At 46.4% G+C, this 14,362-nt stretch overlaps 1 protein-coding gene across 2 annotated transcripts; it reads left to right on the top strand.

Moving 5' to 3' along the window:
* The first annotated feature begins 11,591 nt into the window (after nucleotides 1-11,591).
* LOC103933423 (palmitoyl-monogalactosyldiacylglycerol delta-7 desaturase, chloroplastic-like) lies at nucleotides 11,592-13,656 on the top strand. 2 transcript variants are annotated; one of them, XM_048590234.1, is made up of 5 exons: nucleotides 11,592-11,979; nucleotides 12,123-12,263; nucleotides 12,423-12,566; nucleotides 13,086-13,192; nucleotides 13,294-13,656. In XM_048590234.1, exons 1-5 carry the CDS (start codon nucleotides 11,692-11,694, stop codon nucleotides 13,526-13,528), a joined length of 915 nt encoding a protein of 304 aa, XP_048446191.1. In that variant the 5' UTR covers nucleotides 11,592-11,691; the 3' UTR covers nucleotides 13,529-13,656. The 2 variants fall into 2 exon arrangements, with proteins under 2 accessions (XP_048446191.1, XP_048446192.1); XM_048590235.1 differs by having other exon boundaries at nucleotides 13,086-13,170; nucleotides 13,294-13,588.
* The last annotated feature ends 706 nt before the right edge of the window (nucleotides 13,657-14,362 follow it).

Raw genomic sequence — 14,362 nt, 5'->3', positions numbered from 1 at the left:
TACAGTTACAATTCCCCGACTAGCTTATATACGGCGTTGTCTAAATCCCAAAAACGTCGCCGTCAACGGATTGATTGCATGGCTCGACGACGAGAAGCGCAGGCCAACCCTGCCAACTAGTGGCAACCAAAAAAGGCCGTGGAAAACATTAGTGAACGGCCAACCCCGACTATCATGACCGAGTTAGTCGAAGGGAAGAAAGAAACAGCTGCCGGTTTCGAAACCACCATTGACGAGTCTGAGAAACGTATCAAAATCCTTCTCCGGCCTGGGGAAACGAGAGCTCATCTAGAGTACTTTAGACAAGAGGCCGAAAAGAAACTTTCTCCACAGCGCGAGCCGTTTGTCAAAATACGTCGCAACTTACACCCTCCATTCCTCGGTGAATCCCTGGAATACATGCGAGAGTTTCATAAGAAATACTCCGCCAATGACTTGTACGGACTACCCAAGGCGTGTCAGGAAGCCCTCGACTTAGCTTTAACTTGCCCTGATGCCGAGCAAATTATCCAGAAAACTTCCGACCCAGCAATTAAAGCTAGGTTCCAACATATACGAGAGGCTCGAGTCCTTGGTTTTGAGGTCGATCCCTATACAAACATCGACGCTGCCGAATTACCCTTTTCGCTTGATGACCACGAGCATTTGCGCTATCATTTCGAAGTTTTCTCGGCTGTATCGCTCTTCGGCCTCACGGTCGACAAGGAAAAACGGATAGCACGGTTGGATACATATCTAGACACGAGGAACGCCCGTATTGCCTATGAAGAACGAGTCCGTGTAACAAAGGACCAACGTAAGTCTTCGACAGTCAACATCGTCGAGGAAAATAGCCCACCCGCACTCGATTTGGTTCTCGCGTCTCAGATACCGGTGCTTACCGAGGAACTCAAAAGTTTGATCGAGGATGTTCCGTCAACTGCTACTGAGGTTAGTTCTGCAGAAGACGACGACCACGATCCAATGGGCCCCTCGATCCTCGAACATATGGAGATCAGCATGGTCCACGTCCTACCAGCTGAATTCCAACCAAGTACCCACCAGTCGAATTTCTTGGACGGGGACGTAGTTGCCGAGGAAGCAACACAAGTAGACTTCGTCGCAAACGACGACGACAGAGAAAATCGAAGCGGGGACAACCTTAAGGCAGCTTTGGCCGAGCTATTTCCCCGCTCCCCCTCGGTTAATCTCCAACACCTGAAGCCGTTGTATGTCACGGCTCACATCGAAGGATTTCCCATTTCTAAAGTGTTTGTCGACTGTGGAGCCACAGTCAACATTATGCCAATATCCGTCATGAAGGCTTTACGCCGTTCTGATAATGAACTCATTCCGTCAGGGATCACTATGAGCAGCTTTGTTGGTGACAAATCTCAGACCAAATGAGTGCTCCCGTTGGAAGTGAGCATTGCCGGGCGTCAACACATGACAGCATTCTTTATAATTGATTCCAAGACTGACTATAACGCATTACTTGGCCGCGACTGGATCCACCAAACCAGTTGCATTCCTTCATCACTATACCAAGTCCTCATCTTTTGAGATGGCAAATCGGTCGTAGTCCACCCAGCCGATAACCAACCATTTGAAACCAACATGATTCAGGCTCGCTATTATGATGATCACGTCGGCTACATCACCCTGCAAGGCCTTAACGAGGATGGGTGGCCGACGAGAATTTCGGTACAAAAAGTGATTGAGGTCGGCGCCGAGACTGTCCAACAGGATTCGGCGAGACTTGGCTTGGCAAACTTAGTCATCAATGCCGATGACTGAGCACACCACGCAAGAACAACGTCAGGCAGCGGTTTCATCTACAATGGAACGTCTGCTGGCCCATTGGTATGCCATTACCAAGCAACCGCATTCTGGCATCAATTTAATCGAATTTCTGGCCGAAACAGATAACGGCCTGTTCTGTCTCTCGATAAAGTTCAGGCTGCGCCGGCCGAACTTGAAGACCATCGGCCTCAAGTCAAGGACCCCTTAGAAGAAGTTAACGTAGGCACGGCCGATGATCCTCACATATTGTTTATAAGCGCGTTACTCCCGCTGACCACGAAGGTCGAACTCCGTAAGTTACTCCAGGAATTTAAAGATTGCTTCGCGTGGAGTTACCATGAAATGCCAGGCCTCGATCGAAACCTGGTAGAACATGAGCTACGCATCAAAGACGGATGTAAGCCTTTTCGGCAACCCCCTCGCCGATTTTCGACCGAGGTACAACTCGGCATTATGGAAGAATTGGTTCGGCTTCTCAAAGCTGGATTTATTCGAATCGCTCGGTACGTCGAATGGTTAGCCAATATCGTCCCAGTGTTGAAGAAAAACGGTGCCCTCCGCATCTGCATCGATTTCCGTAACCTAAATCTGGCTACTCCCAAGGACGAATATACAATGCCAATCTCATATTTGCTAATTGATGCCGCAGCTAATCATGAACTGCTATCTTTTATGGACGGCCATGCGGGATACAACCAGATTTTCATCGCCGAAGCCGACGTCCACCAGACGGCTTTCCGTTGCCCAGGGGCACTCGGTACTTACGAATGGGTAGTCATGCCATTCGGCCTCAAGAATGCCGGCGCCACATACCAACGAGCCATGAATATGATCTTCCACGACTTAATCGGGACCATCATCGAAGTTTATATCGACGACGCGGTGGTAAAGTCGAAACGCCACCAAACGCACTTGGATGATCTGCGGCAAGCGTTCCTTCGCATGCGCAAGAATACTCTCAAGATGAACCCAGCCAAGTGTGCTTTCGGTGTTTCGGCCAGTAATTTCCTAGGGTTTTTGGTGCACCATCGCGGCATCGAAGTCGACGCAAATAAAGCCCGCGCCATCATTAGCGCCCCACCTCCCACAACAAAGAAACAGCTGCAGTCGTTACTCGGGCAGATAAACTTCCTCCGCCGCTTCATCGCCAATTCGGCCGGTAAAATGAAGGCATTCTCCACTCTCCTTAAACTTAAGGATACCGATAAATTTGAATGGCGCGAAGAGCATCAAATTGCATTTACGCAAATCAAGGTGGCCCTTTCCACCCCACCCGTGCTGGTTCCACCTTGTCGCCACAAACCCCTTAAATTATACATTTCGGCAGCCGCCGAATCCATTGGTTGTCTCCTAGCGCAAGACAACAACGTGGGACGTGAGCAAGCTATCTTTTATCTTAGCCGAAATCTGAATTCACCAGAGCTCAATTATTCACCTGTCGAAAAACTTTGCTTAGCTTTGTTTTTCGCCGCGTCCAAGCTTCGGCATTACATGCTCCCATCAGTTACGCAAGTCATCGCCCAAACAGACGTAATTCGTTACATGCTCACTCGACCTATCGTCAAAGGCCGAATCGGGAAATGGACGCTCGCCTTATCCGAGTTCAGCCTGCAATACGTACCCCAAAAGGCCGTTAAAAGGCAGGCTCTCGCCGACTTCTTGGCCCAACACCCTTCCCCATATGGTTTTGAAGGGGGCGATGTCGACATCGATCTAGTCACCACACGCGATAACCATTGGACTATGCATTTCGATGGTTCCAGTACTTCGACTTCGGCGGGTGTCGGCATTGCAATTCAGTCGCCCGACCACTGCCGATGGTATTTTTTTCTCAAGTTGGATTTCAGCTGCACAAATAATCAGGCCGAATATGAAGCCCTCATTATCGGCTTCCACGTTTTACACGATCTACGGGCCTCCCGTGTTCTTGTCCTCGGTGATTCCGAACTTGTGATTAATCAATTGAACGGCATTTTTCGTTGCATGAGTTGTACTTTAGCGCCATATCACATGGTCGCCACCTACCTGGCCGAGTCATTCGAACGGATCACGTTTGAACATATTTCACGAATCCACAACACAGATGCCGACGAACTCGCCCAGATCGCCTCCGGAGCACAACTCATGGGGGGCAAGCTCGGCCGAATTGCAGCCACAGGCCTGCAATCGTACCCGACCTTGATCAATCGGCAAACCCTCCAGCGCACACACGTAATACGTACTAGGGTAATGTCGCTCCCATCCCTACTAGAACGAGGAGACCCCGTAGAAGTATGTGCCGTCGAGGTAAAACCAGATGATTGGAGAAAGACGATGTTACGGTACCTCGATAATCCCAACGGGAAACACGACCGGAGAACGAAGGTCCTCGCCACGAACTACGTGTTGTACCAAAATGAGTTGTACCGTAAAGGCGAGGACGAGTTACTACTATTGTGCCTCGGCCCACATGAGGCCGTCCAAGCAATGGCCGAGGTACATGAAGGTATTTGTGGGGCACACCAGTCTGGACGAAAGATGCGCTGGTTGCTTCGACGACACGGTTATTTTTGGCCCAATATATTAAAAGATTGTATCGAATATGCACGGAGATGCGTACCATGCCAAATTCATGGACCCTTGCAGAGATCGTCGGCCGAATTACTACACTCAGTTACTAAACCATGGCCGTTCAAAGGTTGGGCAATGGACGTAATTGGCGAAATCACGCCATCATCGGGGGCAGCGAAACATGCGTGGATAATGGTAGCAACTGACTATTTCACTAAGTGGGTCGAGGCAAGATCATATACCGAATTAACGGCCAAAGAGGTATGCAATTTCGTAGAGGAAAATATTATGACCAGATTCGGCATGCTAGAAATGATCATAACTGATAATGGCACTATATTCACGGCCGATAGGTTTAAGGAATACACGGCAAGTTTGAACATCCGACTCGAGCAATCTACGCCGTACTACCCACAGGCAAACGGGCAGGCCGAGGCAAGCAATAAAGTGTTGATCGGCATCCTTGAAAAAATGGTAAAAGAGAAACCTGGGTTGTGGCATTTGAAGTTAAATGAAGCATTATGGGCATACCGAACTTCACCCCGGTCGGCCACTGGAACCACTCCCTAAGCGTTAACTTATGGACACGACGCTATGTTACCGGTCGAGTTGAGTATAAGCTCGTTACGAGTAATCGAGCAGAGTGATTTGTTCAGTATTGAATATAGTCAAGCGATGCGACAAGAATTAGAAGATTTAGAAGAAAGTCGAATTGACGCGGGTAACTTATTGGTAGCGCAAAAGAAAATTGCCGAGCGAGCGTATAACCAGCGTGTAAGACAAAAAACGTTCGGCGCAGGAGAATTGGTTTGGCAAACTGTGTTGCCTGTTGGGATTAAAGACCCCAGATTTGGTAAGTGGTCGCCGAATTGGGAAAGGCCATTCGTCGTTCACAAAGTCCTCGGCAAGGGAGCATATCATCTAAGAGATCGGACGGGTGCAGTTCACAAATTGCCGATTAATGGAAAGTTTTTAAAGAAGTACTATCCAATTACATGGGAAATGCAAGAGTAGGACCATTGTATTGATGGCAAGACGACCATTGTATTGATAGCAAGACGACCATTGTATTGATAGCAAAACGACCATTGTATTAATATCAAAAGAATCATTACAAGAAGAACAAATACAAACACAATGATAGGTTCCTAAGGGGTCGAGGGGAGGAAAGTCTCGAGGGCAGCTTTTAGCTCCAGCCACTTCGCTTCGCTCAAAATAATCTCAGCCTGCCTTGTCTTCTTGTTGCACTGCAGTTGCTGGATACGCCGTGCGCCGGCAGCGAAGGCCGTCAGTCGAGCCTTGTTGGCCTCAAAGTCCTTCTCAAGCTCGGAAGCAGCAGCCGACCTTTGCCGTTGAAGGTCAGAAATTTGACGTTGGAGGTCAGAGATCTGACGATCAAACTCAGTCAGCTTTGCTTTCTTCACCTTGATTGCTTCCATCTCTACTTGGCCAGCCTCATGCGCGACCTTGGCCACCTTCAAGTCGTCCTCGGCTTGTAAGGCTCGCTCGAAGATGAGAAAGTGTTGCCAAGTTCGCTCCAGGAGATCGGTGAGGAAAGAGATACCCTCCGGGCTCAAGTGACCACCGCTGGCGAAGTCGTTGAGACACTCTCCAACAGAGTCAAGGCCCTTGCATCGGAGAGCTTGGGAGGCAGTAAGAGACAGGACTTCGTGCAGCCTCACGAAGACCTCGGCCTCAGGCATAGCTCCGGCTGGTTCAGCAGGAGCGGCAGAGGAGGCGGCCTCACCGGTCGTGCTCTGAAGAAGAGCATCAAGCTCCAATTCCCACGATGGCTGCACAAAAGAGGAAAATTTTGTAAAGGACAGTAAAGACGTCGTGATATAGTGCATAAAAGAAAAAGTATTGTTTTAGACCTGCTGAGAGGAGACTTCGGCCATGCCCTCTGGGTCATTGCTCGAACCCAGGGAACTTAATGGCCGAGCCGAGTACCTTAGACCGCTTCTCAATTCACGCGGCCGATGGAGGTCATCTACATTTGATGGCCACGACGGTGGCCAAGAAATATAGACAACGCCCGTCGGCGCATAAAATTGTCGGTGAAATGAACGTTCGGGCACCTGACATTTAATAGTCTTTTAAGAACATGTGTCATGAGAAAATTAACGCAAAAGAAAGAAGGCCGAGGAGACTTCCTGTGGAGGAATGGGGAGATCTTCATCCTGCGGATGGATCGGCGTCTCGGCCGTGGCCTCAGGGTCGGCCATGGGTCTCTTGCCGCGATCCGCCGCAGGAAGATATGGTCGAGCGGTCGCCTCGACGACGGGAGGAGGATGGACGGGAGGAGAGTTGACTGGTCGATGACGGCGTTCCAGCGGGACTTCGTCACTCTCGCTCTCGACATCCTGAACAAAAAGAAAAATATTTTGCATTACGACTGGAAGCCCAAAGAGACAAGAGTAGAAGTAGACGAGTGGAGTTAGAATTATACCTCCAGAATGACCGTTGGAGTCGAGGGTGCTTCGACTGGTGTAGCCGACTTCCCCACTGCAGGTGCCACGACCGGTTCCGAAGCTGGAACTGGTGCGGCGACTGGAGCAGCCGTGGTCTCAGGTAGGGAGACGGCTGGAGGAATCAGGGTTGGGGATGCCGGCACAGAAGGAGAGCCGGCAGGAGCAGGCGTCCCAGTAGTGTCACTGGGGACGACATGAATCTCCCGGTCGCCCTTCTTCGCCAATTTCTTGACGCGTTTAGAAGGGCGATGGGCATCATCCTCCAGCTCGGCCCCTCGTTGGGGGCGTTTGGAGGGGACCGTCCGCCTGGTGACAAGGGTCCTCTTCGTGGGCACCAATTTCTTCGCCCTTGCCACCGCGGTGACCACTTCGACCGTCCTCGACCCACGACCCCCTGAAGAGCAAAGTAATTAATAACAAAAAAAAAAAAAAAAAAAAAAGCGGAAAGACTACCTTGGGCCGACTCCTTAGGTTGAGCCGAGGATGTTGACCTGGGACGGTCGCCAAAGATCTTCTTCACCAGATCTTCGGCCGGGGCGCCGAAGAAGTCGCCGGTATACTCCTCCCACCAGTCCCCGAAGGTGTCGGTTCCCAAAGATTCAGGAACCGTCGGCCGAATCCGGAATTTCCTGCAATTCTCTTGGAACTCCTGGTCTGACGTCTTGCATTCCCTTTCAGAGGAACCGGTAAGACGCCCCCGACTCAGGAGTGACCGAGAAGTGAGCAGGGGAACGGGGCAGCCTTGAAGATAGCCGAGCTGCCGGGCGACAAAATGGGGGTGGTAGACCTCCCAGCTGGCTCGGCGGGCATCGCAACCCAGAGGAAGGTCGCGAGCCAGAACAAACGACCCCCAGCACTGACGGATGTCCGCATCCTCGGACTCAGCCCATGCTGCCGTAGGAAGCCTGAGCGAGGAAGGGTACTCCTGGCGCCGGCATACCAGGAACTCGTCATCCGAGAGGACGTCGAGGCTGAGGAAGTGTTTGAAAACCTCGTTGGCTCGGTGAGGTGGCGCCGGTCGAGAGGCCAGTTGAAGGCCGAGGGCGGTCGTTCGTTGGAGGGCAGAAACCTCCTGTCAAAGGGTGGAGAAATAGACCTACAACCAGAGTTGGAACACCCAGAGGGGTCCGTTCTGGTGCGGTTCAATTTTGCCAATGGTCGCCTCGGCCAGGCAACGGTAGAGGTTGGGGAGTATGGCTGGACTGAGCGCCAGCGAGCGACCATTAGCCAGTGCCTGGGCCACCGGCATGTTCTCAACAAGGCATTTGTTTGACCTGGTACAACAGATGAATTTGTTGTACCAGTAGAAGAGGAAGGCCTCGTGCTCTCCCTTCCGAAGGCCTTCCTCCCCTCGGCCGGCGAAATGAAGGATGAGGGTGTTGTAGTTGAAGAAGTTCTTGTCGAGCTTCTGAACTTCTTCCTTTGAGGGCTCCTGATCGCCCCGGCTTAGCGTTTCGACGGCCCTTTCGTCGAATAGTGCCTTCAGGTCGAGAGGAGAAGGGTATCCGGAAAGAGCAGCATCAATAGAAAGGCCGGTTGGAGAGGTCCCAAGAATGGCCGAGATGTCAAGGACTGTGGGGCCGAGAAGGCCAAAGGGCAGGACCATGGTGTTGGTGGCCAAACACCATAGACTCAGGGCCGCCATGAGCAGCTCTTTATCCATGGCAATCTCCATGGTCGACAGAATGATGGCGTCGTAGATGCCGAGAGCTTTCCACTCCTTGCCAAAGGAGGTGCTCATTCGGTCAACCCAGGCCGTGGTGGTCGAGGGCCAGGCTCCCTGAGGCCGCGCCAGAATCCACTTTAACCAATCAAACCCCTGCAGCAGGGGTGTTAAACACTGCTCCTTGAGCAGATTAGTGACAGACGACGGCACTGCGTCTCTGAAGAGGGGACCCAGAATCTGGTGGGTGGTAGCCATGTCATTTTCGAATCGCAGCGTCTTGACGGCGCTCCGATCGATGAAATCTTTACACTTGTTGACTACATCAGAGAGTTTCGAGATAAAGGAGGCCATTAGTAGAGATGATAGGAGATAATTTGGAAGAAGAGGATATTGCAGAAGGAAGAACTGGAGAATAATGCAAAAGGACTAGAAGGTTTGGTTTGAACGAGCAAGGATGAGAAATTTGAGATTTTGGGATTTCTGAAAGCGTAAGATGCGAATGACAGAAGTATGGATATTTATAGGCTTTTCAGAGTGAAGATCAAACGTCTGGAATTCGAAAGGCACTGGAATTCGAAAGGCGCTGGTTCAAATTGGGGGGAAATTTAACCGGGAAAGTCTACAATCATTTCGGATATTTTGGGAACCTGCGAAAATGGGATCGAGGAGTCGAAAATCCAGGACGCACGATTGCGTGCGGCGTCAGTTTTAATGCATTAATGAGGATAAGGCGTTTCTGTTAGTGCACAGTTTCGAGGCCCATGATTGAAAGCTTTTAAGAGCGGCGAAGAATCGACACGTGGCCACGCGTTGGGGGCAACGAGGAAAGTGCAATCATGTCTCATAAATGTGCAGGAGTATTGGTCATTAAGGAAGTAAAGTCCAAAAAGCAATAAACGTTTTCGCTTCTTCAAGGCCGAGGCCCGACCAAGAGTTAACAGTCGACGACCTCAGAAGCGAGGGGGCAATGTTTGGGCCCAAAATATTATTGTTGGGCCGAGCAGCAGGATGAGCTGGGCCCAAGGTGATGACAAATACTATGGGCCGGATAATGAAACCCGGGCCAGCTGGCAGGGTCGGCCAGATCCTATCCTAAGTAGTCCAGATGAATAGAAAAGGTCAAGGAAGTCCTGGTGCGACCAGGAGTCTCGACCGGCAAGGAATGGAGTCTGGAAAAGAAGGAAAATTCAGAACCCCAGTGGGAGTAGGTTTGTTCGAGTTAGAGTCAAAATGGGATAAGGGCTCCCAATAAAAATCAGAATTGATTTCAAGGAATGGGGCACTATAAATACAAGAAATCATGCAACAGAAAAGCCCCTTCAAAATCAGCATACAATTGCCCTGCGCAAAATCTCTCAAACACCTTGAGATTTTTCCTTTTCTTTTCCTGCCGACACACCTTTAGTTTGGATAAACAGCACTGTGGAAGCACCCGGCAAACATCTTCAGTTTGGATAAACAGCATTGCTGCCGCAGAATCAATCGACCGAGAAGCACCTTCAGTTTGGATAAACAGCACTGCGTCGAGGTCGACCGATTATCTATCTAAGTCTCGGCCGAGAAGGGTTTTCGAACCCTTGTTGGTAGAGGTCATCTTACTAACCTTTTCGGCATAGTTGGGTGTTACGAATTGCATTGCTCGGCGCATTGGACGCCGAGTGATTTTATGATTGGATACTAGCAAGTAAGCTTCAGGGTTCGGCATTCTGACGGCCGAACTACGTTTACCATCAAGACATACATCACGTTTGAGTACCTGTGCCCATATAGTTTGGTCTCGATTCGGCGTGTTTATACTCTTACGAATATAATCACGGTGACCGAGTCAGGCTCCGACGAGTTGTGAACTCCGCAGAATTAGTAGCCTTGTCTTCAGGCTATAGAACCTAGAGACCAAGAGTGTTCCTTCCTTGGTCGCAATCGCAAGATACAGAAGTCGACAGCGCGCTCAACGCGACATCATCAAATTTTACTCCTCGGCCGAGCTCGGCGGACGAGTTGGCACGCCCCGCATTCAACCGAAGGACGTAGTTAGCTTACTAGTTACTCGGCCTGCGCGCCACGTAGGTTTTGTAATTTTTAGAGTCAACAATTTTTCAAGAGACAATTTTATAATTTCATATGTATGTATATATCAAAGGTTATTTTGAGAATAATAGTGGGTGGGGAAATAGCATTTTAATTTTTTAACATTCTAAGGTGGGTGGGATTATAACGTGGGTGGAAAAATAAGACAATGTGGTGGGTCTAGTATCTCTCATAATGTGTGATGTTATTTCAACAATAAGACAACAATGGAGTTATATAAAAGTTGTTTTTTATTTTTTTTTATTTTATTTTTTTGAACAAAGGACATTATCTATACTAAGGGAAAGGGGTGGGCCTAACCTCATAATGGCCTAGCAATAATGTGATTCAAATTCTCCTTTGGCGAGAATCGAACAAAAAACTTCTCACTTATAAATGAAGACTAGATCGTAGCATTAAGTGGCTTTTATATTTTTCTTTAAGGGAAAACAATAGGCTTTATTGACAAATAACTCATCGACACATCTTGATTGAGTATATCCGTAATGCGAAGTTCTTCAAACAGAACTACTGATCACGACTATATAAGCTAGAATAGGTGAAACGATGAGCCACACCACTACAAGTTCGCGGGATATTTGAAATTATACACCATGAAACCCAGACGCCAACTCCATTAATATCAGAAGGGATAAAACCGAGACTTGAAAAATCCATTGTACTACCATTTGAAGCTGCCAAAGATACATCTATAATTGTATAAAAAAAAATAGAAAAAAAAAAAAACATTTATAATAAGCAAAAACTGTGTTACTTAGTACTACAGTCTAATAATATTTCTTTTCACTTGTAAGTGAGAGGTCTTAGGTTCGATTCTTGCCAAAGACAAATTTAAATCACATTATTATTAGCTCATTGTGAGGCTAAATTCATCCCTGATGTAGATAAATATTGTTTGTTCAAAAAAATAAAAAACCGTGGTTTTAAATTGGTACAGAAGTTAGGTACCCAATCAAGATGATGCAGTGCGACATTAAATTGCTTCTCTATATATCTAATGGTTTGCCCGACCAACATTTTCCAAACTCATCAGCATTTTCATATAACATTCTTTAGATTGAGTAGTTGCTCAGCTTCTTGCTAAATCAGTTAAAGAAATAGAGTACGAGAAGTAAGAGTCTGCTACCATATATCATGGGGCGTTGGGTGAAGATTGTGATGATGCCCTGTGGAGAATTCTTGGGGAGAAAATGGAATTTACAGGACGTAGTCATAGCGACTGTCCTTTCATCTATGCACTTTCTTTGTTTATTTGCACCCTTTTATTTCACTTGGGGTGCATTTTGGTTAGCCTTTGGACTCCATATGTTAACGGGTTTAGGAGTGACTCTGTCTTTCCATAGAAATCTTGCACACAAAAGTTTCAGGCTTCCGAAATGGCTTGAGTACTTGTTTGCCTACATTGCAGTTCTGTCACTTCAGGTATATTATAAGCGTACATATATATGTGTGTGTGAAAATCTCATTGTGAGCAAGGTTTTGTTACGTTTTTAGCATCGTTCTGTGTTTAAGTGGTAGTTTTGTGAGCAATGTTTGAGTTTGGGGTGTTGCACATATATATGCAGGGTAGTCCGATAGAATGGGTGAGCTCACACCGTTACCACCACCAGTATACTGATACTCAGAAAGATGTTCATAGCCCCATTCAAGGTTTTTGGTATAGTCACATTGGGTGGATCATCGATAGCAGTTCTCGGTTTGGAAAGGTAACAGCATACACAACTATAACTGGATCTCTCTCTCTCTCTCTCTCTCTCTCTCTCTTCCTCCTCCCCCTCTCTCCTTTCTACACACAGACATTCGATACCATCCTATGACTAAATAAATGTTGTTGAACTCTTAAATTAATAATGGAAAATTTGCAGTATGGAGGACTAAAGAACGTCCAAGATCTGAAAAAGCAGGCCTTCTATAGGTTTCTTCATCATACGTATGTTATACATGCAGTTGTTCTACCTGGAAGTTTATTATATGCCTTTGGCGGCCTTCCCTTCTTGGTTTGGGGACTGGTGAGATTAATTGCTTCTTCCCATGTTTAACTTCTTGTTTTTTTTCTCATTAGAGAATGGTTTTACCAAGGCTTTACCACATATAGTTCACTTCTTATTTTTTTTCTTCTTCTTTGACTAACGAGGGAAGGAGATTCAAACTCGGAATCTCTACCCACAAGAGATGTACTAGTAGATGATCTATTTTGCACCACCTATTTTGTACCACAGAGTACTTGGAGGAGCGATTTTAGTGTGAAACTATTCCGTATAAGATTAGACTGATTGGATGGGACCAGTTTAACCATGTTCACTCCCCTTATTTGTTAGTTGTGCCGCATGAATAATGTGGTCCAGCGAGATCATTTTTTTGAGAGTATAAATTCCACATTGGAAAAAAAATAAATAAATAAATAAATCTTTGCATGTACTTATAAGTAATTTGGGTTACTCACCAAATTGCTAATTAATTTAGAAGGTGGAACCTCATTGTCTTCACAGTTGTTATAGATGAAGCTTAAATTGCTTTTGTGATTGCAGGGAGTTAGGATAGTAAGTGTTTTGCACGGAACTTTGCTGGTAAATTCGGCTGGCCACATGTGGGGGAAACAAGCATACAACACCGGTGATTTGTCCAGGAACAATTGGTGTATATTGTACCTAATTTCCCTCGCTTGGTACTATATATGTATTCTTTGATAAATATCGAAATTAATTACATGTTTATATGAAATTTTAACTGTTTCAGGTGGTTGGCAATGGTTGCACTTGGAGAAGGGTGGCACAACAATCACCATGCCTTTGACTACTCAGCTCGACAAGGTTTGGAATGGTGGCAGATTGACTTAACTTGGTACGTCATCAAAATTCTCCAAGCAATTGGATGGGCAACAGATGTGAAAACTCCAACCGAGTCCCAGAAGCAAAGAAAGGTGTTCAATGGTTCAATGGTGGCAACAGGTGTCAAAGCTAGCTCCAATTAATGGCTAGTTTGGTATTGCAATGTTTTGTTTCTTTTTTTTTTTTAATTTTTTTTTTTAAGGGCTTATGAATTTATGATGTGGTGTGAGAATAAATGATTGTAAAATTAAGTTGTTGAGTGTTTGGTAAACTTTTTTTTTTTTTTTTTTGTAAAAGTGCTTTTAACAAAAAAAAAAAAGTATTTGACGGTTTGATAAACTTTTATATAAATTGTTGTGAATATGTTAAATGAATAAAAAGGATATGGTATTTAATATGATATAATAATATTATCTAAGAGAATAATATACGGGCATTGATTGTAATTTTGCAAAATATGTGGGGTTATACTTGCGATTTGAAAAATTCATTAAATAGGCACTAATCACTATGCTTTAAAGAAAAATCATTTTTTTTAGAAGCATTATAGAGTTTGCTTCTGCTTTTCTATGCTTTTCTACTGTCATTGCCATCAGTTTTTTAAGAAAGTAATTTTTTGTTTTTTGTTTTACCAAACACATTTGATGTTCCAGATTATTTTAATAAGCTTTTTTTTTTTTTTTTTTTTTTTTTAACCACTAGAATACCAAACCAGCCCTAAGTATTAGAAGTTTAGGCCAACTCCAATAGAGAGGGCTAGAGGTCCAAAAGCCAAAAAATGGCCTGATTTGTCAAAAAACTCATCTCCAACCGACAACTGAGTTATAGTTCTATGGAGTCCACCATGCTAGGGCTAGGTTCAAAAAACCGAAAAAATCGAGAATCGAACCGGACCGAGGTCGAAAAAAACCAAACTGAAAACTATCAAACCGAACCGAACCGAATATGGCTAGTTCGGTTTCAGTTTTTGAGGTTCA

Source organism: the organism of the source record quoted next, unplaced genomic scaffold, assembly GCF_019419815.1.
Source record: "Pyrus x bretschneideri cultivar Hongxiangsu unplaced genomic scaffold, Pyrus_bretschneideri_v1 Contig31, whole genome shotgun sequence".
Lineage (NCBI taxonomy): Eukaryota > Viridiplantae > Streptophyta > Magnoliopsida > Rosales > Rosaceae > Pyrus > Pyrus x bretschneideri.
This window is presented reverse-complemented; position numbering and strand designations above follow the sequence as displayed.

Coding starts and splice junctions, on each gene's coding strand:
- LOC103933423 (XM_048590234.1), top strand. CDS start 11,692: ATGGGGCGTTGGGTGAAGATTGTGATGATGCCCTGTGGAGAATTCTTG. Junction 12,264..12,422: donor GCAGTTCTCGGTTTGGAAAG/GTAACAGCATAC, acceptor GAAAATTTGCAG/TATGGAGGACTAAAGAACGT. Junction 12,567..13,085: donor CCTTCTTGGTTTGGGGACTG/GTGAGATTAATT, acceptor TTGTGATTGCAG/GGAGTTAGGATAGTAAGTGT.